This window comes from Phoenix dactylifera, unplaced genomic scaffold (assembly GCF_009389715.1).
Source record: "Phoenix dactylifera cultivar Barhee BC4 unplaced genomic scaffold, palm_55x_up_171113_PBpolish2nd_filt_p 001753F, whole genome shotgun sequence".
NCBI classification, from domain to species: domain Eukaryota; kingdom Viridiplantae; phylum Streptophyta; class Magnoliopsida; order Arecales; family Arecaceae; genus Phoenix; species Phoenix dactylifera.
Genome location: NW_024069051.1, coordinates 2,357 through 29,644, shown reverse-complemented (window position 1 = coordinate 29,644; position 27,288 = coordinate 2,357). Strand labels below are relative to the sequence as shown.

General features: G+C 45.9%; 2 protein-coding genes across 2 annotated transcripts; one reads left to right on the top strand and one right to left on the bottom strand.

Moving 5' to 3' along the window:
• Positions 1 to 3,053: 3,053 nt before the first annotated feature.
• On the bottom strand, positions 3,054 to 4,753 carry LOC103697131 (probable sugar phosphate/phosphate translocator At1g12500). The gene has a single exon (XM_008778929.4). The coding sequence runs from the start codon at positions 4,348 to 4,350 to the stop codon at positions 3,220 to 3,222; it is 1,131 nt and encodes a 376-aa protein (XP_008777151.2). The 5' UTR covers positions 4,351 to 4,753; the 3' UTR covers positions 3,054 to 3,219.
• A 2,814-nt stretch (positions 4,754 to 7,567) lies between these two features.
• On the top strand, positions 7,568 to 13,395 carry LOC120109039 (probable 6-phosphogluconolactonase 4, chloroplastic). Its single transcript, XM_039122775.1, has 3 exons — positions 7,568 to 7,962; positions 8,046 to 8,181; positions 12,709 to 13,395. Exons 1-3 carry the CDS (start codon positions 7,583 to 7,585, stop codon positions 13,195 to 13,197), a joined length of 1,005 nt encoding a protein of 334 aa, XP_038978703.1. The 5' UTR covers positions 7,568 to 7,582; the 3' UTR covers positions 13,198 to 13,395.
• The last annotated feature ends 13,893 nt before the right edge of the window (positions 13,396 to 27,288 follow it).

The following is a 27,288-nucleotide window of genomic DNA, read 5'->3' as shown; positions in this document are numbered from 1 at the left end:
GAAATGAATTTGTTCATTAAATGCCTGGAAGAGTACCTGCTCGTTGACTCCGAGCTTTTAGAAGTTGGGATGCAAAGTGGAGAAATAAAGGATGTCCGGTTCAAGCTGGATGGCAATGTGGCATCTTCGACTATGACATGGATTCTTTGAGATTTGATGACAAAAGAACACCATCTCGTGGAACACAGCTCACAATGAGCATAAAACTAGGTAGGGTTACGAGAAAGCCCAATAAAATATAAGTTCTTACGAGAAAGACTGAATTAGACTCCAAAAAGAAAAGCAGCAATAAATTCCTACATTGGCAAAACATCATCTGAGTAAAATCTTCTAAGAAATGTATATATTATAGATTTGCCAACTTGCAATCTTCTTCATCTGCATCCATTTGGATGAGATCAAAGCAAATGAATGCATGGTTATCTTGTAATCAGGGTCGGTTCAACTCCTACAGCAGGAAATGTCTCAAAAATAAAATGGAAAGAAAAAAGTCACCGTAGAAAAGGTCTCAAAGACAAAACAGCTTTAGGCCTCCAAATATATTGGATCGCTCCTTATTATAATCAGCCTAAATGATGATCGTGTGACTGTAAGATATTTGTGTTGCGCCTTTTTGGAGGTATTCAATAACATTGGAATAATATAGAGAAGATTAGCATGGAGAAGCACATCAAACAAAACCATAGAGACACTGGTCCCAAGTTTTCCAAGCAGTCATACAAGCCACATAGAGCTCGGACGACAGAGGTGATAAGGTGGAGAGGAGGCCGACGGAGGCAGGTCACCAACAATTGATGGGATCACTGGGGCGAGAAGTAGGATGAGAAAATTTTGGCTGCTCAGAACCCCCATATTTAAGGGTATTAATGAAAATTTATTACATAGTCCGCATTGAAGCTCTTCTACCAACTGCACCAAAAAGTAGGGCTGACTGTATTTTTCATGAAAAGAGAGGGGACCATTTAGGTACTTGTATCTTAAGGAAAAAAAAGGATCCTCGCCTCAAAATCCTTCGATAAATTTTTTTCCAATCTAGTAGGGATGAAAATAGACAGAAAAATATCCTTCATATCCAAATCTATCCAAATATAAATAAAAATTTGAGCATCCGACTAACATATACATCTATATCCGTTAAAAAAAAAAGGGCTATAAATATAACTATATAACTATTTGATCCGTATCTAAATATCTAATTTTTTTGGCAACCCTATTTAAATTTATATACCACTAATTAATCTTCTTAAAAAATATATAACTATATTAATATGCTATTAGTTTGATGTATCATCCGCTTAGTAATATAAGATCTTTGATTCTATGATCATAAAATTTAATTATTCAACTTATATCCGTATTTTCAACTTTTATTTATCTCTGTATCCGTTTACATCTAGCTAATATTTGTATCTATATTTATATTCATCAGACAAAACAAATATAAATATAAATATATTAGTATCCGATCCGATTTCAACCCTAATTCGCAATGTAAGTAGATTGTCAACCAATCTCTCTCTCTTTCTATATTATATATAGGTTGCCCTGAGCTATCCGCTTTTTTTTTTTTTTTTTTTTGTCTCTCTGGCCTGCCAACACTGCTTTACCAAACCCTAACCAGCGTGAACTGCTCGCCGAAAGCAACGTGGCATGCGCTGCGAGGGCTCAAAGCCACAAAAGGCATCTGCTTGCAGACCCTCAAGTGGGTGGCCCCGAATTCCAGAAAGAAGCCGAGGAGCCAGAACCCAGCCAAGGGCAGAGAGAGGGCAGTGTAACAGAAGATTGAGGACTGGGTCGATTCAGGCCTCCACGTACCATCGGCCACTGCATCCAGCCGTCCCCACATGCAATGGCTACAGTGCGTTACTTGTAAACAACTATTACAGAAAGAAAGCCACGGCAACGTATGACCAACGAGCTAAACTGAAACAGGGGAAGAAGGTAGAAAACAAGCAAACAGAGACGGGAGAACCACCTTAACCTCCCTTTCTTTCCCTAAAATTTTCTTAGCCCCTGAATCTACAATCGTTTTATGTTTAATCCCCGTTGGTTGATATTTTTTTCACAGCCCTTAGATTTTTGTGTGAGAACAGGGCTAATTGCGTGCAAGACCACTCATAAAATGATATTTTATAAACTTTCGATCATGAGTTGGCTTTCAAGTACACTAGATCCAAATGTCACAGCTTTCAACTTTTTTTATTATTCTATATGTATATATATTATTACTTTTTGAAGGCAATCCAAAACACGTTCCAACATCCGCGCATAATGAGATCTGTTTGTAGATCTGAAATTGGATGCTTGGAGTGAAGTTTTATATCGTAGTACCAATTTATAATTTCATCCCAAAAAAAAAACTAAACCAAAAATATTATTTGAGTTTAAATATATAAAATTGATTCAACGAATAATTGATGTGAAACTAAACACACGCCCCATATAGATCTTCGCATACTCCCTCTATTTAAATTTTGATATTTTTGTCAGGCTAAAACCTATATTGCAGTACCTTCTGATTCGGCTAAAATCTGTATTGCAGTATCTTCGGATCCACATAGATTTTGAATCATGGCTGTTCTGATACCATTTGTAACAACCAAAATCTCTTCCAAAAAGATTAGTCGAAAAATATTATTTAAATTTCTTGATATATAAGTATTCAAAATCTACCGAGCAAATAATCGATGTGGAATTAAGCACATATCCGCCTAGCGTACACATGTGGCCAAGAAGATTGTAGGTATAGGTCTTGTTATCCTTTCAGCTCCCAGTAGCACAAAAATTAAAGGAAATAGAAAGACCACTGGATAAGCTCAGGGTTAGAGAAGAAAAAAAAAAATCTATAAAGAAATATTATTTCTAAAAAAAAACCTAGCACTAAAGGGTAGGGCTAATAATTGAGTAGGTTCCCATTGCCAGTCTATTTTTTCCTACCTTTGGCTTAAAGGGATACATTATCAATTAAAGGGCAAAAGCAGTGGAGAAGTCCCTTTCTATCCTCTCTTTCATCTCCTACCTCTCATGGCAATGGAAGAAGAGAAGAGAACATATGAAGGAAAAAAATGCAGTCAAATATATTGCAATTGGAGACCAATTAAATTTTTTTTTTGGCAAGAAAACAACGACAACAACGCATTATGTGGGTAAGAAATAAAATTTGAAGGAAGAAAAAAATTGTTGGGGATCGGAATGGGAGGTAATTGATGGATGAGAGAATTACGAGGAGGAAGAAGGAGACTTGGACCTCTTCTTCGCCTCGCCGTATAGGACGACGCCCATGATGGTGATGGCGAAGCCGGTGATGCCCATCACGGTGACGGGGTTGCGGAAGATGAGGACGGAGACGATGGCGGCGACGGCGGCCTTGGCGTTGCCGAGGACCTGGAGGGTAAGGGCGCTGGTGTGCTTGGTGACGAGGAAGTTGGTGAGGTTGACAAGGTAGGCGACGGTGGCATTGGCGAAGAGGAAGAGGAGGAGGCGGGGGTCGTCGGCGGCCTTAGCGGCAGTGGCGGCGGCGACGTCGCCCTCGGACCAGAGGGAGAGGGGGAGGAGCATAGCGGCGGCCATGGGGGCCATGTACATGAGGAGGTTCATGGAGTTGAGGCGCTCGGCGTCGGAGGTGAGGAGGAGGCCCTGGACGACGGACTTGAGGGCGCGGCCGGCGGTGGAGCCGACGCAGACGAGGAAGCCGAAGAGGTGGAAGAGGGGCTCGCTGTTGCTGGCGAGGACGATGCCGAGGACGACAGGGAGGAGGGCGAGGTAGACGGTGGCGGACTCGCGGCGGCAGGTGACGAGCAGGGAGAAGACGGCGGTGAAGAAGGGGGTGGTAGCGCCGATGGCCTGGTTGAAGGAGACCGGCAGGTAGCGGAGGGAGGTGTTGCCGCAGACGACGGAGAAGCAGAAGATGGCGCTGAGGGCGGCGATCTTGAGGAGCTGGCGGCGGGAAGAGACGGGCTGGAGGGGGACGAGGCGGAGCCACCGGACGGCGGCGGCGCTGTAGGCGGAGCAGGCGAGCATGTGGAGCGTCGTGAGGAATATCGGGTAGCGGTAGCCGTAGATGCTGAGGAGGTATTTGTTTAAGAGAAGGACGCCGATGTTGGAGAGGTACCAGGCGCCGATGATGAGGGCGGTGGAAACGGTGGAGGAGGAGACGGCCGCGGCCGTGGCAGCATCGGAGGTGTGCGAGAACAATGGGAGGAGGAGGGAGACGAATGATGAGGGGCCGGCGCCGGGGAGCTTGACGCCGGGGCGGGCGTCGCCGGGAGGGGTCGGAGGGATGTCGATGACCGGATCGGCCTCCAGCCGGGGGTTGCTCCCGCGCCGCGTCGTCCCGTGCCCTTCCACCATCCTGTCTCTTTTCTCACTCTCTCTCTCTCTCTCTCTATAACTGGAGAGGGGGAGAGGAGAGAGGAGAAAGGGGAGGAGTGTCGGCGACCGGATCTGGAGGATTGGGGTAGCTCTGTCTGGCTGAGGAAAGGACGGACGTGATCGGACTGGGGGATAGCAGGAGAGATGAGGGAGAGCCCGCCGTTGGATTCGAACGGTAGGATGATGGATTGCTTCCGGTGTAGAGTTAGGAATGGAAGGTGTTATTTTACATTACTTTTGTGTCGGTAGATGATGGTGCTAGCTCAGCTTTGGCCTTGGTGATATCTTAGTTGGCATTGACCATTAATCTTTCATTCGTAATTTTGAAAACATTGCTAAATATTATTGATATGAAAAAAAAATTAATTCATGGAAGTATTTCAGCAGGTATTTTGATAAGGGTTTCTATGTATCAATTAAGATTGCAGTTCATGTCGATTCTTTCTAATTTTTTTTTATTATCTCATCTAAGATTGGTTGGAAACCTTGGTTTAGCTTGGTACAGCAACCTATTTACATGATTGGGTCCATAGGTCCTTTCAGAACTTATGCAGTGTATTGTTCCTTAGTTACCATTCAAATGCTTTTGAATGTCTATGGTCTTGATCCAGGACAAGCAAAGTATGAGGGGAAGAAGGAGAATAGGTCTTTCTACGATGGACAGGAATGCTTGCACGAGAAAGGTGATCAGCATCCAAAAAGTGGTCTTAAAGTGGACTTAATTTTGATTGATCACTATTTATGGAACTTCATTAGGACTCAGTCCAAGCTAGTCCAAGCACGGCCTTTCCAATTTTATCGGGCTTTCAAGTTGGCGGTTCGGGTCAGCTCAAAGCATTGACCGCCCTAAACTTGTTACAAGGATAACGAGACATATTGCCTACTAATGTTTAAATGAACCTTTTTCTTTCCTTTTACTTTCCATCTTGAGGCGGCGACGAGGAGGAGTTAAAAGGTTAGCAGTAGCTTTTGCATGAGAGTTTCTTTTCTATTTTGGGCTCGTTTGGTTTGCGGGAAAAGAAGGAGGGAAAGTGTGGTCAACGGGAAAGTAATGAGATGCCTCTTGTTTGGTTGGAGTTTTCAAAGGAGAGAGAAGGGAAAGTTGTATTTCCATGGGAATGTGATTCCCACATTTCATGGGAAAGTCTTTCCCATGAGAAACATGGGAAAGTTACTTTCCCATGAGGCGGGAATCACTCCATTTTTACTTTTTTCCAAAAAGTCCCTTCAGCATTAAAGAAGCATTAAAGAGGCATTAAAAACCTAATTTTTATTAATGGCATAATAGGAATTATATATAACTTTCCTAGGAAAGTGGATGGCCAACCAAACATAAGCACCTTGGAAATTTGTCACTTTTCCATGGTCAACCAAACATGCCAAAAGTACTTTCCTAGGCATCCTCTTCCTAGGAATTTGTTTTCCAGGAATCATATTCCTAGGAAGGAAAATGCTTCCCGCGAACCAAACGAGCCCTTTGTATTTCCTTGATGGTTCTCCTACGACAGTGTTAGACCTGCCTAACAAATAGGCCGGGTTGGGTTCGGATCGGGCTCAGCCTAAGATACCTCTTAATTTTATCAGGCCCAGATCCAATCTGGCTCTGATTTTCGGGCTTACTTTCCAGGCCCGAGCTTGCTACTTATCGGATTTTGGCTTCCGATTCAAGCAGTGAGCTTGCCCAAAATTCTCTCTTTAAAAAAAAAATAAAAAAGTACTTGAAAAAGAGGAAACTGATAGGGAAGAGGAGGAGGAGGAGAAAGGGAAGGTGGGACGGGAAGCAGCCAAATGGGTGGGGAAGAGGAGGAGGAGTGGGAGGTGGGACAGAGAGTAGCTGGACGGGTGGGGAGGGAGGGGGTGAGGAGGAGGAGGGAAGGGAGAGGAAGGCCGATAGAGATGAAAAAAAAAATAAAAAATATTTTTTATATTATATTTTATAATACTTTTTATATTATTTGTGTTATAAGGGGAATTAATGGATGTTGTATATATGTTATATAAATATCAAGCTTGGGTCGCATCAATGTAAATCCAAGCCCATCTTGTTTCATGGGCGGTCTTGAATTTTAGGTCGACATGGACTTGAGCATGTTGGGTGGGCTGCCCAATTTTTTAGCAGGTTGAGACAAGGTATAGTTACTTGCATCCCATAAAAGTTAGAGTGCAAGTATAAATACACAAGAGAAGTTAGAGTTCTCCAAACTCCAATAAAAACAACCTAAATGTTAAGGTCCTATTTGGGGGAGCTGTTGGCAATAGAGCTTTTTAAAGTAGAGCTTTTATAAAAAGTTGTTTGCTGTTTGTTAACTATATTTTTAAAGTATTGTGTCACTTTAACATATGCTTGGTAAACAAACTAAGAAGGTACTTTTAATATGACAAAATGACCATAAAGGACAACAGAGCATAATAAAATATAATATGTATTAATATATAATTATATGATATAGTATAGTATTATTGTAATATAATATTATATCATTATAACATAGTAATATAATATTGTATACTATAGCATAATAATTTAATAAAATATTAAATTATTTAACATAATATATCAATATATTATGATATAATTAATATAATATTATATTTAATAGTATAATATAATAATAAAGATATAACATATTATAATTATTTACGTAAATTAATTTTATATAATATAAGAAATTTCGTAGCTATGTGATAAAATTAGTTAAAAAATTATTGAAGGGACATTTTGTGTAATTGTTATATTTTATCACGGGTATTTTCGTAAAAAATTTTTTTTCGACTAGGCCTTAAAAGTGCTTTTTTGGAAAACTCCAAATTGAAGCTTATTCTAAAACGCTGTTTTTAGCTTTCTCGAAAAGCTAACGCAACTTTTTAAAATTTTTACCAAAAATTTTTATTTCATTTAAAAGTGTTCCCCCAAAAATCTGCCAAATGGGGCCTAAATAAATGATATACCCTTGGATATTGATCGGTACAACCCAATTTACTTGCTAAGGTTTTCCTGTCATTACTTAAGAATTTTAAATTATTTTAAATTAATAAATATTAAAAATTAAATGATGTTTTTATTTTTTTATTATATTAGCTGAGATTTTGATGCCTCAGATTCTCTGTTCGAATAAATCGGCAGCCAATTTCCTGTCAGAGCCACGTCATCTGCCGTCGATCTAGATCTCAACGGATATAAATAACGCACTACCCGAAGGCACCCTACAATATGCGTTTTTACGCCGTCTCCCACTCTCCCGCTGTCGTCCCCTCCCACCGCCGGCTGTGCCCGCTGCCAGCCCGTAGCCTTCCGGCGATCCCTGGGTCGCCGGTTCGGACAAATTTCCTGCTCGCGGAGAGAAAGATTTCCCTCGGCGTTGCTCGGAACCCCGTCCGATCCGGCCGGAGACCGATCTCCGCCATGGCTTCCGAAGCGATCTCCTCCACCGCGGCGGCGAAGGGGAAGAAGGAGCTTCTGGTATTCGAGAGCGAGGAAGAGCTCTCCGTCTCTCTGGCGAAGTACACGGCGAAGCTGTCGGAGAAGTTCGCCCAGGAGAGGGGGGCTTTCACCGTCGTCCTCTCCGGCGGGTCTCTCATCAAATCCCTCAGGTATCGAGCTTGGACCATCGTTTTCTTCGGAAATTTTGGAGTTTTCTTCGATCAGGTATTTGAAAAAGCCTCTGAAATTATAGGAAATTGGTTGACCCTCCGTATCTGGAGTCGGTGGATTGGACAAAGTGGCATGTCTTTTGGGTGGATGAGAGGGTGATTCCGAAGGACCATGCTGATAGCAACTATAAACTAGCTTACGATGGGTTTCTTTCTAAGGTACATAAAACCCTAAATTTTAATTTTCTTTTCTATTCTTTTCAAAGGCTGTATTTTGAATTGCTGTGATAAATGTAGTTCTTGGTGTTTGGAGGATTTGTTGGTCCCAGTTGTATTTGAAGTAAACCTCGCCGTGAGGCTTGGTGATCACGTAGGATATGTTTATGGCTGGTGCCAAAATGACAAGGAAATTTTTCTGAATAATTTATGGTAACCAAGGAAGCAGAAAAAAATGTTTGAAGGGTTTGTTATTTCTTTTGAACGGAACACACCCCTGGCTCCATGCATGCAAGCATTCACCCCTTTGATCATAAACCAAAAACTAATGACTTTTCTTGGCTTCCTCTAACCATTGCATCCTTGTTTTTTGAGGGAGCCATTGCCTCACACCAGCCTATATCCTACAGGAAACTACTGGTTTTACTTGGCCCATTTTGGATTTGTCATCCAATGGGCCAACCCAATGTCTAAATATGATTGTTTATTCTATCATCTCCCACCTGATCATGTTTAGACATGTATAACATTATTCCGTTTCCAAAGGATAATGCTGAGTTTGGTCACACTATATAGTTCAATGCGAACCCTTATTTTATTCTGATTCCCTTAAATTAAGTGTGACCATGCTAACCCACCATTACTTTCTTTCAGGTGTCCCCGAAAACCTCTATAGCTATAGATTAATCCCATTTTCTCAACATGCTTCTAAAATCTTCCAATGACAGTGCTTTAGTCATAGGATTTGCTGTCATTTCTTCAGTGGGTATATAGTTGACTTTAATGTTCCTCTTCTCTACCATATCTCATATAAAATGGTAGCTTACATCAATGTGTTGGCCTTTTGAACTCATTGCACCATTCCTTATTAGTAATATTGCAACCTTATTATCACCAAACACTTTCATTGGCCCAATCAATTCTTTAATTTTCAAATTTTCAAAAGCACTTAATCCAAACTACTTGAGTGGCTGTCATGCTGCCGGCAACATATTCAGCTTCAATTGTATGTCTAGCAACACAAGTTTGCTTTTTTACTTGACTATGAGACTGCACCTCCTCCAAATAAAAATATATTACCACTAGCAGAGTTTTGATCATCGTGATCCCCGGCAAAATCCACATTTGAATAACCATAAATTTTTAAATCACCATGTCCAAAACATAGTTTCATTTTTCTAATATCTTGGATATGTCTATTTTTTTTTTAACTGCTTGCCGGTGCTTTTTATTAGGATTAGCTTGATAGCAACTAACTGTTCCAACAACATAGCATATGTTTGGCCTGATACAAATTATAGCGTACATTAAGCTGTCTATAGCTTGTGTATAAGGAACCATTTTCATTACCTTAATTTCACTTTCTGTTTTGAAATATTGTGATTTTCTAAGTATCAAACCTTGACAAATTTGTATAGATATTGGCTTGTATTAATGTGGATTTTTTTTAATATCTCCTCTAAATATTTTTCTTGATCCAAATATAATAATTTGGATTTTCGATCCCTGGTTATTCTAATGCCTAGCACATGATGCTGGATCCATGTCTTTCATTTCAAGTTTCTCTTTAAGATATGACTTTGTTCTCTCTATTACTTCCATATTATTGCTTGTCGATAGCACATCATCGACACACAATGATAGTATCACCAAACTACTTTGACCTTTCCACACATATATGCAATTATCCATAGGATTGACCTCATATCTAATTTTCATCATAACCTTGTGGAAAGTCAAGTATCACTATCTAGAGGATTGTTTTAAACCATAGAAAGGCTTACTTAACTTATAAACTTTATCCTCTAAACTTTTTTCTTTGAAACTCTTTGGTTGTTCCATATAGATATTTTCCTTTAGTTCCCCATTGAAGAAAGCTGTCTTTACATCAAGTTGAAATAATTCAAGATCTAACTTAGCAACCAAGGCCATTATATTTCGGATGGACACAAATTTTGCAACAGGGGAATAGATATCTTCCTAATCTATTCCAGGTTTTGAGTATACCCCTTTACAACAATCTGGCCTTATACTTGTCAAGGGTTCCATCAGGTTTAATTTTTTTCTTGAAAACCCATTTGCATCCTGTGGATTTTCTTCCTTGGGGTAGTTCCACCAACTCCTAGATCTTATTTTCTTAAATAAATCCAACTCTTCAACCATGGCATTCTTTCAATGAGTTGATTCACTTGAGGACATAGCTTCTTCATAGGTATATGGGTCCTCTTGGTTAACCATGCAATTAGTATTGAGAACATAATAATCTTTAAATATACATGATGGCTCTCTTTTCCTTTTTCTCCCGCTATTTCTTGCATTTTCATCACCTTCCTTTGAATTTTCAAGAAATGTAACTCTCGGAACACCATTACTTGTCGTGCCTTTAGACAATTCTTGTTCCTTCGATGGTATCAACTTTTCCAAAGGTGTGACTTGATGCACATATTCTATAAAGATAGCATCTTTGATACTAAGAATGGTCATTAGTTTTTGGTTTGAAAAGACATAACCTTTGGTCAAAGGGGTGCATTCTTGCGTATATAAAGCACGCATGGGGCCACGGGTGTATTCCATTCCAAAAGATTCCGCCCATCACTTTTGTCAAACAAGACAAAAGTAATAGCAACCCCTTCAAACCTTTTTGTGATTACCCTATTTAGGAAGTAATTTGCAGTACTTAAAACCTCTCCCCAAATATTAAGAGATAAATCCATATAAGCCATCATAGATCTAGTCATATCCCTGAGTGCCCTATTTCTTCTTTCCGCTACTCCATTTTGTCCTCGAGCATATGACATAGTATTAAAATAGCAAATCCAATTTTCTTTGCCAAATTTTAAACATTGTTTCCATGTATTCACCACCTCTATCATTGTTAAGTCCCTTTATAGGTCTCCGTTTGACCAAATGTCATATCTTTTCAAACCAAAAACTAATGACCGTTTTTGTCCTCCTCTAACTATTACATCCTTGTTTTTAGGGAACTGTTGCATCACATCAGCCTATATCATATGGGAAACTACCAGTTCTACTTAGCCCAGTCTGGGCTTGTCATCAAATGGGCCAGCCCTCCTTTATCAGCTTTAGTCAGCTGGAAGGAGATCGTACCAGCAGATAAGATTTCTAGACATGCTAACAGGCCCTTAATGGCATCCTAAAGTAATGCCAATGGAGGTCTCTACATACTGTAGCACTCATCATAACCTTGGCACCATTTGTCCTCTGTGACTTGCCATGTCATTTGGCTGCAAATTATGTATCTTGATCTTTTAGCTACCACTGGACTATCCATTTTGAATCTGTCAAGAAATCACAAGCCCGTGTGTAGCATATCCTTGTTTTCTTCAATACAATCAAATCATGAACAGATTTTGGTGCATAGACTTTGAACAATTCTCCATTTCCAGAGGGCAATGTTCTCAGGCTTCATCAACTTAGCATCAAACTTGAAGATCTCTTGCTTCCTTACAATGATGACCAATTGTGTAGGCTCCAAGTGACTGTAGTAGCAAATAACCTGATTGTGTTATTGCATCATCACTGTTTGTGTCAACTACTACATTGTTGATATATTGGCCTCATATGAAGATTTGGTGGCAATTACACTTGACACTGTAGGTATGAAGGGCCCACTTTTATGTCTTTGCCAACATGTCAACTTGTTCTCCTTGTAGCATTTTAGTAGCCTAATAACTTATGGCATTCTGGACAAGCAAGAGATTTATCGTCCTCTTGCCCATTCTCAATCTCATCCTTGGCCATTGGGAATCAACTCCCAAAAAAGGTCCCCGAGTCCTTTAGTTGGCCTAGGTCTGTTTGGCGCAAAATTTAACTAGACACAGATTGAGATTGAGACAAGCTAGAAATACTTGGCTTGAACTATGCTCATTTAATCTTGAGCCAACTCAAGCTCACTTTCTTATGCTCAAACTTTCATGTTAAACTGTGCTTGTGCTTGCTTAAGTTACTTTCAAGCAGGGTTGGATACACTGTGAGGAGTAGTGGAGGCATTAAAAGATGGGAGAGAAGAGGAATGTGCGGCTGTTGGACAAGGGCCAATGGCTTTGTGTGTTTCACAATCACCAATGTAATCAAGAAGATGTAAGATTTTCATCAGCCTTCCAGGAAGAAGGGAAGGAGAGAGATGGCATAGTAGGTTATTAAGTCAATGACTAGGGTGCAAGAATTCATGCTTCCTCTCCCAGACACCATATCCATCCCTTCTTTTTGGTGTTTCACCCTAAGTCAAGCCAGTTGCAGGAACTTATTTGTAGGTTATTAGTGAAAATTTAGTTGAGTTAGCTTACATAGTTTCGACTTCTTAATTCCATTTTTCCTACTGTATTTTTTAGTTGTGATTTGAAGTCGTTTTCTATCATGTGGAGAACACCAAAGTGATGAGAGATACATTCAATTGACACAGCTGCAAGTTTTAAATTTTTCTTAGTGCATTATTTCACTTTTCGTGTTTCTATGTAATGGTAGTTGAGAACTGCATTGTAGATCACTGTTTTATTTTTCAAATGATAGGTCCCAATTCCACCAGGTCAGGTTTATGCTATCAATGACTCCTTATCAGCTGAGGGTGCTGCTGACGACTACGAGATCTGTCTGAAGCAACTGGTTAAGACGGGGGTGGTTGCAGCATCCTCAGCAACTGTGTTTCCGAAATTTGATCTCATGTTGTTGGGGATGGGCCCTGATGGTCATGTAGCTTCTCTTTTTCCTGGGCACCCTCTCCTTAATGAGAACCAGCGATGGGTTACCTTCATAAAGGACTCCCCAAAGCCACCGCCGGAGAGAATAACCTTCACTTTCCCAGTAATTAACTCATCGGCATATGTTGCACTTGTGGTCACTGGAGCTGGGAAAGCTAGTGCAGTACATAAGGCTCTAGGGAGTGGGCAAAGTTTATCGGATATGCTGCCCGTCGAGATGGTTTCACTTAAGGATGGTAAATTCTCTTGGTTTACAGACAAGGCTGCCGTCTCATTGTTGCAGGATAGAGCAAGTCTATGATTATGTAAGTCGAAGATAGGCTCTATGATAATGGTTTCACTCAATAAAATTTCTGCAGGGTTTGTGCTATTCAAATGCTTTGGAGCATGCCTTGGCATAGTTAGGACTCTGGTTCATGTATGGAGAATAAAAATGTTTAACTTGCTGTCTTTTTTTTTTCCAATGATGTTTATTTGACATTAAGAGTATCCACAATTTGCAAGTGTAGCTATTTAGTAGCACTAAAAACGGATTGAATACAAATCGGATATCAGTATATCCATATTCGTATTTGCTTATATTTGACAAATACGGATACGGATATGGATTAACCGATGCAAAAGTTTATATCCATATTTGTTTTAGAATGGTACATATTACAAACACATATCAGATATTGATGCATATGAGATTTTTAAAGTATGAACATAAATACAGATGTAAGTCAGATGGTTACACTTTGTTATCATGAAATCAAAGATATCATTACATAGTAGGTAAATTAAGTAATATGTTAATATAGTCATTTATTTGCTATATAAGATTAAATAAGATTACAAATGAAATCAGCTATTTGGACATGCATTACATAGTTATCATATCTATTTTTTTTATGGATATAATTATGAATATGGATATTAGAATTTGTATTCATATCCGAATAGATTTGAATATAAGAATGTATGTAGATGGATATTTTCCAGTTCATTTTTATTTAGGAGATTTCAACATTGGCTTTAATGCTCAGACTAGTTTGGCAAAGATGCAGCTTTCTGTGCAATGGGTAATACAAGAATTAAAAATGCCATTTAAAAGGCTAACTTCAAAAGTTAAAGTACTTTAATCTTTTAAAAGACTAATTTCTAAAATATGGAGCTCTAATCATGAGGACTTGCTGCTTGGAGCATCTACCATGGCTGTGAAATATGTATTAACTTGACATATGAACTATATTTTTATGGTATATATTAATGGGTTAATCAAATAATGAAAACTCTCTGTACCATGTCTCCTGACCAATTTACTGGAGTTCTGAGCAATGGGGAATATTTTATAACTTGTTTTAGCAGATATTCACACTGTTTCAAGCTATTCTTTGAAACGCTTTTGTAGAATGTAGATTTAAAAGAGTATCTATCGAGGCTTTGACTTGGTGCGTGATCTTATGGGTGGGGGAATATTTGTGCGCTTTGAAGAAGAACAAGTGTTTTCCTTTGTAGCTTTTTCTATCTGATGACAAAAGAGTAATTCTATCATCAAAATACATGAAAATTTGTATGCATCTGATAGGAGTGTCATGTCCAGGGAGAGGCAATGCCTTGTATAATGTCATGATGAATATATAATGTGTTTTGGGTGCAATAAAGTATTGTAGGTATGGATTCATAAAAGTTTCTATATTGCACAAATTGAAGATGCAGCAACATAACATGCTCAACAATGGTAGTGAGATCTTCAACAGACAACACATAACTAAAGATGTTTGGATACTTGAGATGCTGATTTCATTAACGATGTAAATCAGAGCATAGGGATGAACAGGCACAAGGAAATTTGTGGCTTTGTACTACTTGAAGCCATGACAACGGGACAAAATGACTAGTCCATGTAAATTAGTAGCCAGAGGACTTCCTAACTGCATTGCTGATGGAGACAATGAACTGTGGACACTATGAAACCTATTGCGGTTTTAAACTCAGCATAAATATTTAGTGTTTCAGTCCACTCACATCTTCCTGGTTGTTTGATAAGAAACTTTCTCAGATAACATGCATGGTTGTGTGATAAGAAATCAGTCATGATTCCTAAGCCTGTGGTCCTTCCAAATTGGACTTTTTTTTTCCCCAGTAATTTGGATAAATTAAACCAATCGAGCCTAAATATATTCATGAGAATCAGCATTTTGGATAGTTTTCTTTCACTAATATGCAATAATGTACATTGGGGTGCATGTGTATGTGAAAGAGAAGGTAGTGGATTAGGCCCGCTTAGCATGTGCCATTGTCTCCAAAAGAGAACAAATTGTTGTTAAAAATAGTCTTTTTGGCATGACCAGCAACAACTCTGGGTGTTGGTTGTTCTCTCCCTCCTATTAGCATGACCTACTGCCACTGTTTTTCTTTTGTTGATATGCGAGTAAAGAACACGCCAAGAGTGTCAAAAGCAGGGTAAAGTCGTGTAAAAATGAGTAGTTTGCTGCATGACCTATTTTGAGCAGATGTAGTTCGCTACAGGTAAAGCTATCCGATCAGCAGCATTGTTTGCTTTCCTATAGATATTGGTTATTCTGATGTCATCCCGTGCCATTGATAGTTTTAAAATCCAAGTAATGAATGCTTCGGAATTCTGCTTCAAGATAAAGTTAGGTCTTCCGAAGATTGAAATAGAATATACCGAGCCTTCCAAGACTCCCCTTAAACTTTGCTAATGGTACTAAACAATTATAGAGATGACAACCACTTGTTATCAGAGCTGATCTATGTGTGTCTTTTCAAGTAGCAATTTCGGTCTCATTGTAGTAAAGTACACATATGATGACTAAAATATAACTTTTTTTCTAAAATATTCTTATAGTATTTTACTCTCAACAAACTATGTGCTTTCAGCGTGAACTGTCATTATAGTGCAACTTTATGATAATCTTTGTGCGACTTAAAAGCCTTTCATCTTCTGGTGTGACTCTAGATGGTTTTAAATAAAGTTGGTGCAACATCAATGAAAATATAGGTAGCTTGATTGATGATTGATTCAACTTTTGTGGGATGGAGAGATTCAATCAATGAGACTCCACTTAGTTATCATGTTTAAATTTTGCTACTTAATTATTCTAGATTAACTTTTAATTATTCTCTTGCTTCAATAATTATTATAAAAATATATTATTATTATTATTATTATTATTATTATTTATTGATTTATTAGAAAATTTCAATTTTTTTCCAAAGCAGGATATGTGTCTAATCGAGAAGGTTGGACTCTTCCAACTTCATGACCCATGGTTGTAGCAACCCAGGAGGATACAAAGTCCAACGGAGTCATGCATAACTCCATGGACATGAATACTTCCAGTTCCCATGTTGTGGAGAAATCTTGAAGAACCACCCCAAGGGGATCCTTCGAATCATTGCCTGCAGATAAGCTGAGAGCGAGGTGAATCACATCATCACTTGAGTTATATCCGACGCTCCTTGCCTACATGTACTGTAGTACTGGAGAGCAATTCGATGACAGTCATCAGTTGGATCCAGAGGAGCGCGGGGGGTGTGGGCGATAGCCACCCGTTGCTCAGGGACATTCGAGCTATGGTGCGGGGGGATGGCCGTCCAGGCTAAGCTTGTGTATCGTGATGCCAACGGAGCAGCAGATTGGGTAGCCTCTTATGTGGCTAACCATTCTGAGGATACTCTTTGGCTGGGAGGGAGGTCTTACCCAGAGCACTCTGGGATGTATTATCTTTTGACTTTCTTGGGTGTATCCGTACCCATCGTGTATGATACATCCACTTTTAAAAAAAAAAAAAATCATATCATCACCTCGTGGAGCTTGCAAACGAGATCAATGACATGCAAAAAAAAGAAATAAAAGCCATGAATTTCTTGGATAAGTGGTAAATTCACAACCCTATGGCACATCATTCACTACAAGATGCATGGCCAAGACACAATTTTGCAAATAAAATGGAAAGCCATGAAACCAGCAATAGAAAATAAAACAAAAACTGACAAGTTTCATGTGTATATTATACGGCTTGAACCCAAAGCATGTAGTTTTCACACCTAAGCATGGAATAATCATGGCAAGGCAACTATAAGCAACATTCAAGGAGAACCATGGAAGAAATTTAACAATGAAAGCAGCGTGGATGGATTGGCCGGCCGAGATTGCAGGCGGCACAAGAAAGACTGATGGTGTTGAGATCTGGTTGGTGACAGGGAGAAGGGAAATAGAGGGAGGAAAAAATTAGGTTATATTTGCCCGAGGGGAGTTGGGAAGTCTCGGAAAATAGTTAGCTAGGGCTGAACTCTAACTTGGTTTGTTTTATATCGAGCTAAGCTCGAGCTGTTATAGTATTTTTAAGTTATCTAGTAAGAGTTTAAGATCATTCAAGACTTTCTTCTATATAGTATGGAACAATTATTCTAATTATATGTTAATCTCATAGTTGAAATATGTTCAAATCTATCAAATCTATATTAATTTGTAATAGATAATTATAAAATAATTATTTATTATTCTATAATAATAATTAAAAATTATATATTATTTATTTTAATAATTTGAATTTGAGCAAGTTAAGTACAGTTTTAGTTTTAAGCCATTTTCAACTGATCTCGAGCTAGCTCGCGAACAGCTTGCTCGTTTGCTAGCTCTACAATTAGGGCTTGAGTAGATTGTGCTGACCTAAAGATTGATTTTGATGATCACAAAATCTTAAAATATAATTACTAATGTTTGTGTTGCAAAAAGAAAGATATTTATTTTGCAAGGAACATAACAAGTTGGAAGAATAGAAGAAGGCCTCAAAAGCTCTCAAAAAGTTGAAAGAAAGCTATACTTCATTGGCCCAAGTTTCAAGTTCAAAGGATTCAAGTTGGAGGAGCAAATTCAAAGAAAGATTCAAAAAAATAGTGAGGATGATAGTGGTATTTTGATGATTAATACAATAATCAAGAGTATGTTACAAGTTAATTCGATACATCATTTATAAGTCTGTTACTCTCAGTACATTAGTATAATAAGATAAAGATGCATTTCATTGTTTATATGGATGAATCTAACCTTAAGTTGCAGCAAAGTGTGGATTGAGTCGACCCCAAGGTTGATTGAGTCGACCCCGGCACATCAAGAAAGCATCTGGCACACTTCTGCAAAAATGGCACGGATGAACAGTAGTTGGGTCGACCCAAGCAAAGAATGAGTCGACCCAAACCTCAAGCCTCTCAAGCCTCAAGAAAACAGTTCTCTGGAAACACTGAGAGGGTCGACCCAAATGAAACTTGAGTCGACCCAAACTTGAGTCGACCCTAAGTTAACATGAGTCGACCCAAAGGCAATGATATTCAAAAATAGGTTCTCTGGAAATCCTGAGAGGGTCGACCCAAGTGGAAGTTGAGTCGACCCAACTGAACCTTGAGTCGATCCAAAAAGATGTTGAGTCGACCCAAGTGAAGGAAGGCTGAAATGCAAGATTCTGTGGTTCTGAGAGGGTCGACCCTAGCAAAGGTTGAGTCGACCCAAGTGAAAGTTGGGTCGACCCCAGTAAAAGTTGAGTCGACCCAAGCACGGGCAGAAGCATAACGGCTAGTTCTGCAGAAGTACTTTTTGACCTTCCAACAGTGAGTAACGGCTAGTTTTTGAATTCTAACTGTTGCTGGGGGTCCAAACCGAGAACGATTGGCACAGCGGTGTGAACGGGGTTCCCTTTGAATTGCTTTGGTTGCGCTCCACCTTCCGCCGGGAAACCTGCAAGCAAGTCTCGCACCACCACTGGGGTAGTGGGGGCCCTCCGACGATCAAGTTAGAGGGAATCGAAGGAGAAGGAGAGGTAGCAGGTAAGATGATGCTATGGAGAATCTTGCTCACCCTCCCCCTTCCCCCCCAGCCCCATATATATCAGGCTGGGGGGTTTTTCTGGGGATTGGTCATCGTGTGGCACGATGGGGTTGCCACTGACATAGCCGTTACAGGGCGTCGTGGGGCAGCGCCGGGTACGGCCATGGCAGGGCGTAGTGGAGCTCCGCTTCGTACGATTGTTACAGGGGATCGTGGGGCAGTGCCGGATTCGGCCGTTGCAGGGAGTAGTGGAGCAGGGGGCCGCGGCGTGCCTCAGGAGAACAGTCTGTTGTTGTCAAGAGATTGCCGACCCGAGGTCGGATTGCTGGATCAAGGGGCAGCCGACTCGGGGTCGGACTGTAGAGCCGAAGATATCCGACCCGAGGTCGGATTGCTGGATCAAGGGGCAGCCGACTCGGGGTCGGACTGCGGAGCCGAAGATATCCGACCCGAGGTCGGATTGCTGGATCAAGGGGCAGCCGACTCGGGGTCGGACTGCGGAGCCGAAGATATCCGACCTGAGGTCGGATTGCTGGATCAAGGGGCAGCCGTAGTCTTTCTGGGCGCGCGTGCCGGTCACGTGGGGCATGGTGGCTAAGTTCCCCCGTAACAGTAGCCCCCCACTTCCGAGCCTGGAACCAGGAGGGGAACGGGTGAAGGGAGTGATGCTTCGAGATTGCCGCCATCCCTCGGAAAGGCGCGCGCGCTCCAAGCTCCCCGCCCCTTTTTTTTATGGCGTATGGCGGTTGTCGCTGATCTGGCGGTCTGCGGATTTCGGCGGACATCCTTCCTTAATGGTGTCGATTCGCCTTTGGGGCGAGAGCGATCCTTCGGTAGCCAGGCGTCCTCTGGCGTCACCGAGGCGTCACCCGCCTTTCTGCCTATTTAACCGGGGGCCCTCCTCCGTCCGCCTTTCTCTTCACAGGCATCCTCGAGTTTCTCCCTTGTGCTGTTGCCGTTGCCGCCGGACTGTTCGTTCGCTCCTCCTTTGACGCTATCGGAGCCGTTCTTCCCTCCCTTCCGGTGAGTTGCTCCACTCTTCAATTTAGGGCTCTCCGTACTTTCTCCTTTCGTATTAGTGTACCCCAGTCGTTCCGGTCCCTTCTCCCCTCTTGACCCCGTCCTGACCGTAGATTCTCTGGCCGTTAGGGATGGACGAAGTAAGAGCGGACCGCATTCAGTCGGAGCTGGTCCCCGAAGACCTAGATAGGTTCGTGGCCCGGTACCACCTTCCCGAAGCCTGCAACGTTACGCTCCCGGGGCCTGAGGAGAGGATGTCCCATCCTTCTCCAGGGAAGGTCGCCATTAATGAGGATATCCTTCGGGCTGGGTTCCGCTTTCCCCCCTCGGACTTAGTCGTGCAGGTGCTTCGAGGTTTAAGAGTGGCGCCGACGCAACTGGTGCCGAACTCATGGCGTACCCTGACGGCCTTCCAGGTTCTCTGCCGCATGCACGAGGTTCCCGCCACCCTGAATGTCTTTTGGAAATGCTACGGCCTGAGCGGCCACCCCCGGGACAGAGGGTGGTGGTGCTTTGCGGCGCGGCGAGGGTGCGGCCTCGTCAAGGAGGCTCCTTCCTCCATTCATGGCTGGAAGGAGCGTTTCCTTTTCATCGACGTAGATCCCTCTTGGGGAATCGGGACAACCTGGGAGACGCCGATGAAGTCCCCGATCGGCCTATCGAGGTTGTCAAGGGAGGAGTCCGATGGCGTCGCCGTTTTGAGGGGGTTGGTTGCCGAGGGCCGGCTCCCCCCGGTGGCTCGCCTTATTTCCGAGGATGCCTTGGTGAACGTTGGTCTGAGCTCGGTCTCCGCCGACCGTGAGCCCGCCATCACTTCTTCTTTTTTAGCTCTTTTCTCCTCTTTCGTTTCTTCTTTCCATCATTTTCTCAGTTTCTAACCATCTCGTTCTTTTTGCAGAAATCGACGACGTCATGCAGTCGGACAGGGCAATGGCTGTTAGTAGGGCGTCCCTACTGGAAGCGGTCCGGAGGAAGAAACGGACTCCTCCGAGCGGGGTCCCACCGGCGAAGAAGCCCCGCCAGCAGGCGACTCCGACGCCGACAGACGGGTCCGGGCCCACCGATCAGGGGGACGCCGCGGGCTCGGACCGACAGTTGACGCCGTATCAGCCCTCCGGTGATGAGACTACCGCTTTTCCGGAGGTGTCATCCGGGCGCGCCCGAGACGGCCGGGTCGGACGCGGTCGGTCCCCAGCCCGGCCTTCGACTCGGTCGGCCTCGGATGATACGAGGAGGGGCGCGCCGAGGCCTCGGCCGAGCGGGACCCTGTCGATTTCTGGCGCGGCCCCCGCCCCGAGCACGGTCGGCATGACTCTCCCTCAAGCAATGGGTAAGGGTAAGGCCGCAGAACCACCGTCCGGCTCCGGGGCGAAGTCGGGGTCGGCCTTCACTTTCGCCGGCGCCCGGAACCTCATCGAGACGGTGCTGCTGGAGGGTGACCGTAGGCAGGTCCGGCAGATGAGGATCCCTGAAGTCGGAGCTGCCAGCTACGTCTGCCTCATGTCGGTGAGTGTTCTTTTGGTCGCTTTCGTCATTTATAGGCTCTATTGATCCCCGTCTGACGCTCTCATTTTTCCTGTCTCTTAGCTCGCCCAGTACATGATCCGTCTGGAGGAGAGCCACGAGGAACAGGCGAGGCTCCTGGCGAGGGCCGAGAGCCGACTGAAAGCTGTAGAGGAGGGAGGCCAGGCTGCGGCGGGGAGAACGACCAGGGACCTCGAGATGAGGCTCCAGGTGGCCGAAGAGCGGGCACTCGGCTTTGCCGCCCTCGAGAGGCAACTGTTGGAGGCTCAGGAGCAACTCAAGGTTGCCTCGGGTCTCGAAAGCGAGATCAGGAAGGCGGAGGAGCGAGCCGAAAAGCAGTCCCGGAAGGCTGCCGACTTCCGGGAGAGGTGGGAGAAGGCCCAGCAGTCGGCCGACAACGCCCGCAACCGAACCCGATCTCTTGAAGCCAAGATGGCCGAATTGGAGTCGGCCTTGGAGGGGACTCGTGCGAGCAACCAGGAGCTTCATTCGCGCCCGGAGGAGGCTGAGGCTGCTCGCATCGCTGCCGAGGCGAAGCACGTGGAGGCTCGGGCTGATCTGCTGAGGGTCTCCTCCGAGGCGGACGAGCGGATTGTGGCGAAGGTCATGGAAGCGAAAGCTCAGATTACGGAGCGAGCGGAGGCGGCGCTGGCCGAGAAGAGCGCAGAAATCGGGCATCAGGCGGTACAGGCCTATCGTCAGTCCGCCGAGTTCATCCGTGACATGTCGGATGCGGGGTCCGACTCCTTTGCCTTAGGCTTCGATGAAGGCCTAGCAAGGGTGTCCACTAAATACCCCGGAATTGACCTGAGTGGGGTCTCCCTCCTCGACTCCCCTCCGATGCCATTGCCTGCCGGTTCTCCAACCGTCTCCCTACCCTTCGCGGACGTGCTCGCCGTTCCCGATCCAGGGGTTCCTCCAAGCTGACCCTCTGTACTTTTTCTTTGTTCTTTTCTTTGTATGTTGGCGTTTTGCCATGTTGTATGGGTCTCGGCCCTGATGCAACGAAAGTTAATGCAAACAAAGTGTTTCCTCATTTCACTTTCGTCCTTCCTCTTTTTAACTCTTGGTAGCGTCTCGCCGACTCCTGACTCGTGAAGTTCCTCCGGCACTAGGCCAGGCATCCGAGGGTTAGGCCTCAGAAAATCCTTCCGGCGCTAGGCCAGGCATCCGAGGTTAGGCCTCAGGAAATTCTTCCGGCGCTAGGCCAGGCATCCGAGGGTTAGGCCTCAGAAAATTCTTCCGGCGCTAGGCCCAGGCATCCGAGGGTTAGGCCTCAGAAAATTCTTCCGGCGCTAGGCCAGGCATCCGAGGGTGTTAGGCCTCAGGAAATTCTTTCGGCGCTAGGCCAGGCATCCGAGGGTTAGGCCTCAGGAAATTCTTCCGGCGCTAGGCCAGGCATCCGAGGGTTAGGCCTCAGGAAATTCTTCCGGCGCTAGGCCAGGCATCCGAGGGTTAGGCCTCAGGAAATTCTTCCGGCGCTAGGCCAGGCATCCGAGGGTTAGGCCTCAGGAAATTCCTCCGGCGCTAGGCCAGGCATCCGAGGGTTAGGCCTCAGGAAATTCCGCTCATTGGTCGGCCAAGGCTGGCGCAAGCCGAGGCGACCGGTCGGGGCTTCAGGCTTGTCTGCTCCCGGGATGATCATCGGGTTAGCCTGGCATCCGAGGGCCGAGCCTCGGAAAATTTCGCTCGTTGGTCGGCCAAGGCTGGCGCAAGCCGAGGCGACCGGTCGGGGCTTCAGGCTAGTTTGCTCCCGGGATGATCATCGGGTTAGCCTGGCATCCGAGGGCCGAGCCTCGGGAAATTCCGCTCGTTGGTCGGCCAAGGCTGGCGCAAGCCGAGGCGACCGGTCGGGGCTTCAGGCTAGTCTGCTCCCGGGATGATCATCGGGTTAGCCTGGCATCCGAGGGCCGAGCCTCGGGGAATTTCGCTCGTTGGTCGGCCAAGGCTGGCGCAAGCCGAGGCGACCGGTCGGGGCTTCAGGCTAGTCTGCTCCCGGGATGATCATCGGGTTAGCCTGGCATCCGAGGGCCGAGCCTCGGGGAATTCCGCTCGTTGGTCGGCCAAGGCTGGCGCAAGCCGAGGCGACCGGTCGGGGCTTCAGGCTAGTCTGCTCCTGGGATGATCATCGGGTTAGCCTGGCATCCGAGGGCCGAGCCTCGGGGAATTCCGCTCGTTGGTCGGCCAAGGCTGGCGCAAGCCGAGGCGACCGGTCGGGGCTTCAGGCTAGTCTGCTCCCGGGATGATCATCGGGTTAGCCTGGCATCCAAGGGCCGAGCCTCGGGGAATTCCGCTCGTTGGTCGCGCGCCTATCACTTGCCGCTCGACGGGGTTTCTCCGTGGCCCGCTGCGATCGTATTTCTCCTCCTCTCGACGCGTCGCCTGGGGAACACCAGAAGGCTATTAAATGCTAATTGAGGCGTTACCTGAGAAATCGGATCGGCCAGTTGCTGCTTGCGAGGAGTGCCAGTTAAGCGGCCGCGATACGCGCGTTCTTCGAGGCGGATGCGGCCTGGGCGCGTGCGGAGATACGCGTGCCGTGGGATACACGCCGTCCGGAGTGTCCTGCATGAAGAATGCAATTAAGGAGAATGACGCTTAGGAGGTCGTGGGAGGATACGCCTCGAGAGCCGGAACGGCTCCGGATTCGATGCGCCCGCATTTATTGGAGCCACCCGCATCGGAACGACCGGGGGGCCACAGTTTGGCTATAAATATAAGTGCAGGTGCGGTGGAGCCTGCCAAGCCGGAGCTGTTCAGGTTGCCATGGATCGTGGACCTCCTCTCCGGTGCGTGGCTGAGAAGCCCCTGCCGGAAGAACGGGAGGTGCGCCCCTCGCGACTTCCGCCAACTAGCCGTTTCATCTGGGATCAACGGGGAGATTCTCCCCGGTGGAACTCCGCTCTAGGCATTTCATCCGGGATCGCGCCTCCTCGCGCTCTTCTCCCTTGTATTCCTTCCCTCCCCTTCTCTTGGGGAGGGCCGGAATATCCTTTGGAGGTGGCGTTCCTCTAGGAGCAGTGTGAACTCCTCCTTCGTCCACTTCTTCTTCGTCCGCGCCAGCTCTTCGTCTTTTGCGTGAGGCGTCGATGGCGCCTCCGGGGAGAAGCACCCACGCCCGGTGGGATTGCAGCTGCTTCGGGTGGAGAGTTTGGGATCCCGGATCTTCAACTCTACGGAGTCCCCACCTCTTCCTCACTTTCTTTACTCCCCAATCCCCTTTGGGAATTCTTTGTAATCACACGAACACGCCATTGCGACCAGGAATTATTGAAATGAAAAGGACTATACATTTTTTGAACTGTCTTTCTGGCTTTGTCTTTCTACTGGTAATACACCCGTAGGTTAGCGGAATTCCAGCTCCTTGGAATCTCTGGACCATCTAGGGCCTCCAACTGGTAGGAGCCAGGTCGGTTTACCCAGCGAACCCTATACGGGCCTTCCCAATTTGGCGCCAGCTTCCCACCTTCCGCGGGTTGAGATGCTTTGGCTCGCCTTAGCACCAGATCTCCGATTCTGAAAAGTTTTGGTCGGACCTTGGAGTTATAATATCGGGCCACCCTCCGCTGATACATCGCCATCCGAACCTGCGCCATTTCCCTCGCTTCTTCCAAGAGGTCCAAGTTTCCTCGGAGTTGCTCCGAATTGGCCTCGGGTCGGTGCGTAGCCACCCGGGGCGAGGGGAGTCCGAGCTCCACGGGGACAACCGCTTCCGTGCCATAGGTTAGGCTGAAAGGCGTCTTCCCGGTAGGGGTCCGATGCGTGGTCCGATACGCCCAAAGGACGTTCTCGAGTTCTTCGACCCAAGCTTGCCCCGTCCGACCGATTCGCGCCTTAATTCCTTGGAGGATTGTCCGGTTTGTCACCTCGGCCTCACCGTTGGTTTGGGGATGCGACACAGATGTGAACCGATGCTCGATTCCGAATTCCTCGCAGAAGTCACGGAAATGCTTGTTGTCGAACTGTCGACCATTATCCGAGATGAGGACCCGGGGTACCCCAAATCGGACAATGATGTTTTTCTTCACGAACTTCCGGACTTGCACCTCCGTGATAGTGGCCAGCGGCTCTACCTCCACCCACTTGGTGAAGTAGTCGATTGCAACAATCAAGAATTTTCGCTGGGCGGAAGCGACGGAGAATGGTCCGAGGATATCCATTCCCCACTGTGCGAAGGGCCAGGGTGCGGTGATTGGTGCCAAGGGGACAGAAGGGACTCTCTGGACGTTGGCGTGGCGCTGGCAGGCGTCGCATTTCCGTACGTGATCCTTTGAGTCCCCCAACAAGGTAGGCCAATAATAGCCTTGCCTCATGATCTTGTGCGCCAAGGACCTAGCCCCCGAGTGCGATCCGCAGACGCCCTCATGGACTTCGCCGAGGACGTAGGCCGCCTCCGAGGGGCGGAGGCACCTTAAGAGGGGGGCGGTAAACGAGGTCCGATACAGCCTCCCTTCATAGAGTACGTAGTGGGCGGACTTCTTGACGAGTCGCCGAGCTTGATCTTCGTCTTCAGGGAGGATCCCTTCGGCGAGGTAGGCGACGAGCGGGTCCATCCAAGATGGCTCCGGATCAATCGCCATCACCGCTCCAGCCTCGCCGATGCTCGGGGCATCCAGGGTCTCCAGGTAGATTGCCTCGACAAGTTGTGCGCCTCTGCGCCCACCAAGCGGGACAACCTGTCGGCCCTGGCATTTTCACTTCTGGGGACTTGCTGGATGTCGACACTGCCGAGGTCGGGAATGAGTGCTTGCACCTTCCGGACGTAGTTCTGCATGGTCGGGCTCCGGGCCTCGAACTCCCCACGGACCTGCCCGACCACCAGCTGGGAGTCGGTGAAGACCTTCAAACGCCGGATGCCGAGCTCCCCGGTGAGTTTGAGTCCTGCGACTAGGGCCTCGTATTCCGCCTCGTTGTTGGTAACTGGAAATCCAAACCTCAAGGCATACTCGGCTATCACTCCATCAGGACTGGTAAGGACCAGCCCGGCCCCTCCACCCTCGGGGTTCGACGACCCATCGATGTGAAGCGTCCAGGTCGGGAGGTCGAGGCTGGGCGTTTCCGGCGGTCTAGGTTCCGCCTCCTGCACCGTGCACTCAGCGAGGAAGTCCGCGAGCACCTGGGCCTTGATGGCGGGTCGAGGCTGGTAGCGGATGTCGAACTCACCGAGTTCTACTGCCCACTTCACCAGCCGTCCCGCATTCTCGGGGTTGCTGAGGATCTGTCGTAACGGTTGATCAGTTAAGAGGGTGACAGAATGGGCCTGGAAATAGGGGCGGAGCCTCCTGGTCGCGGTCAGCAGCGCGAAGGCGATCTTTTCGGCCTTCGTATACCGCGTCTCGGCGTCCCGTAGGACCCGGCTGATGTAGTACACAGGCTTCTGGAGCTTTGCCTCTTCCCGAACCAGCACCGCACTGACCGCGGTTGGGGAGACCGCCAGATAGAGGTAGAGCATCTCCCCTTCTTGCGGCTTGGACAGTAGGGGAGGAGACGCCAGGTATTCCTTGAGCTGGTCGAATGCTGCTTGACATTCGGCCGTCCAGAGGAAGTCTTTTGGGCGCTTTAACACCTTAAAGAATGGTTGGCAGCGTTCGGCCGATTTTGCCACAAATCGTCCGAGCGCGGCGACCCTTCCAGCGAGCTCCTGAACTTCTTTTACTTTGGTCGGAGGGGACATACCTTGGATGGCCTTGATTTTGTCCGGGTTGGCTTCGATACCCCGTTGGTTGACAATGAAACCAAGGAACCTCCCGGCCAAAGCGCCAAAGGCGCACTTCGCTGGGTTCAGCTTCATGCGAAACTTCCGTAAGGTGGTGAAAGTCTCCTCCAGATCCACGATGTGCTGGTCTGCCTGGTGGCTCTTCACCAGCATATCGTCCACGTATACCTCCATGTTCCGGCCGATTTGCTCTTTGAAGATTTTGTTGACGAGGCGCTGGTAAGTGGCGCCAGCGTTCTTCATACCGAAGGGCATTACCTTGTAGCAGTACAGCCCCCGGTCCGTTATAAAGGCAGTTT

Excerpts from the sequence above, each read along its gene's own strand:
- LOC120109039 (XM_039122775.1), top strand. The coding sequence starts at position 7,583 with ATGCGTTTTTACGCCGTCTCCCACTCTCCCGCTGTCGTCCCCTCCCAC. Across the intron at positions 7,963-8,045 it reads TCTCTCATCAAATCCCTCAG|GAAATTGGTTGACCCTCCGT; the intron begins GTATCGAGCTTG and ends CTGAAATTATAG. Across the intron at positions 8,182-12,708 it reads ACGATGGGTTTCTTTCTAAG|GTCCCAATTCCACCAGGTCA; the intron begins GTACATAAAACC and ends TTCAAATGATAG.
- LOC103697131 (XM_008778929.4), bottom strand. The coding sequence starts at position 4,350 with ATGGTGGAAGGGCACGGGACGACGCGGCGCGGGAGCAACCCCCGGCTG.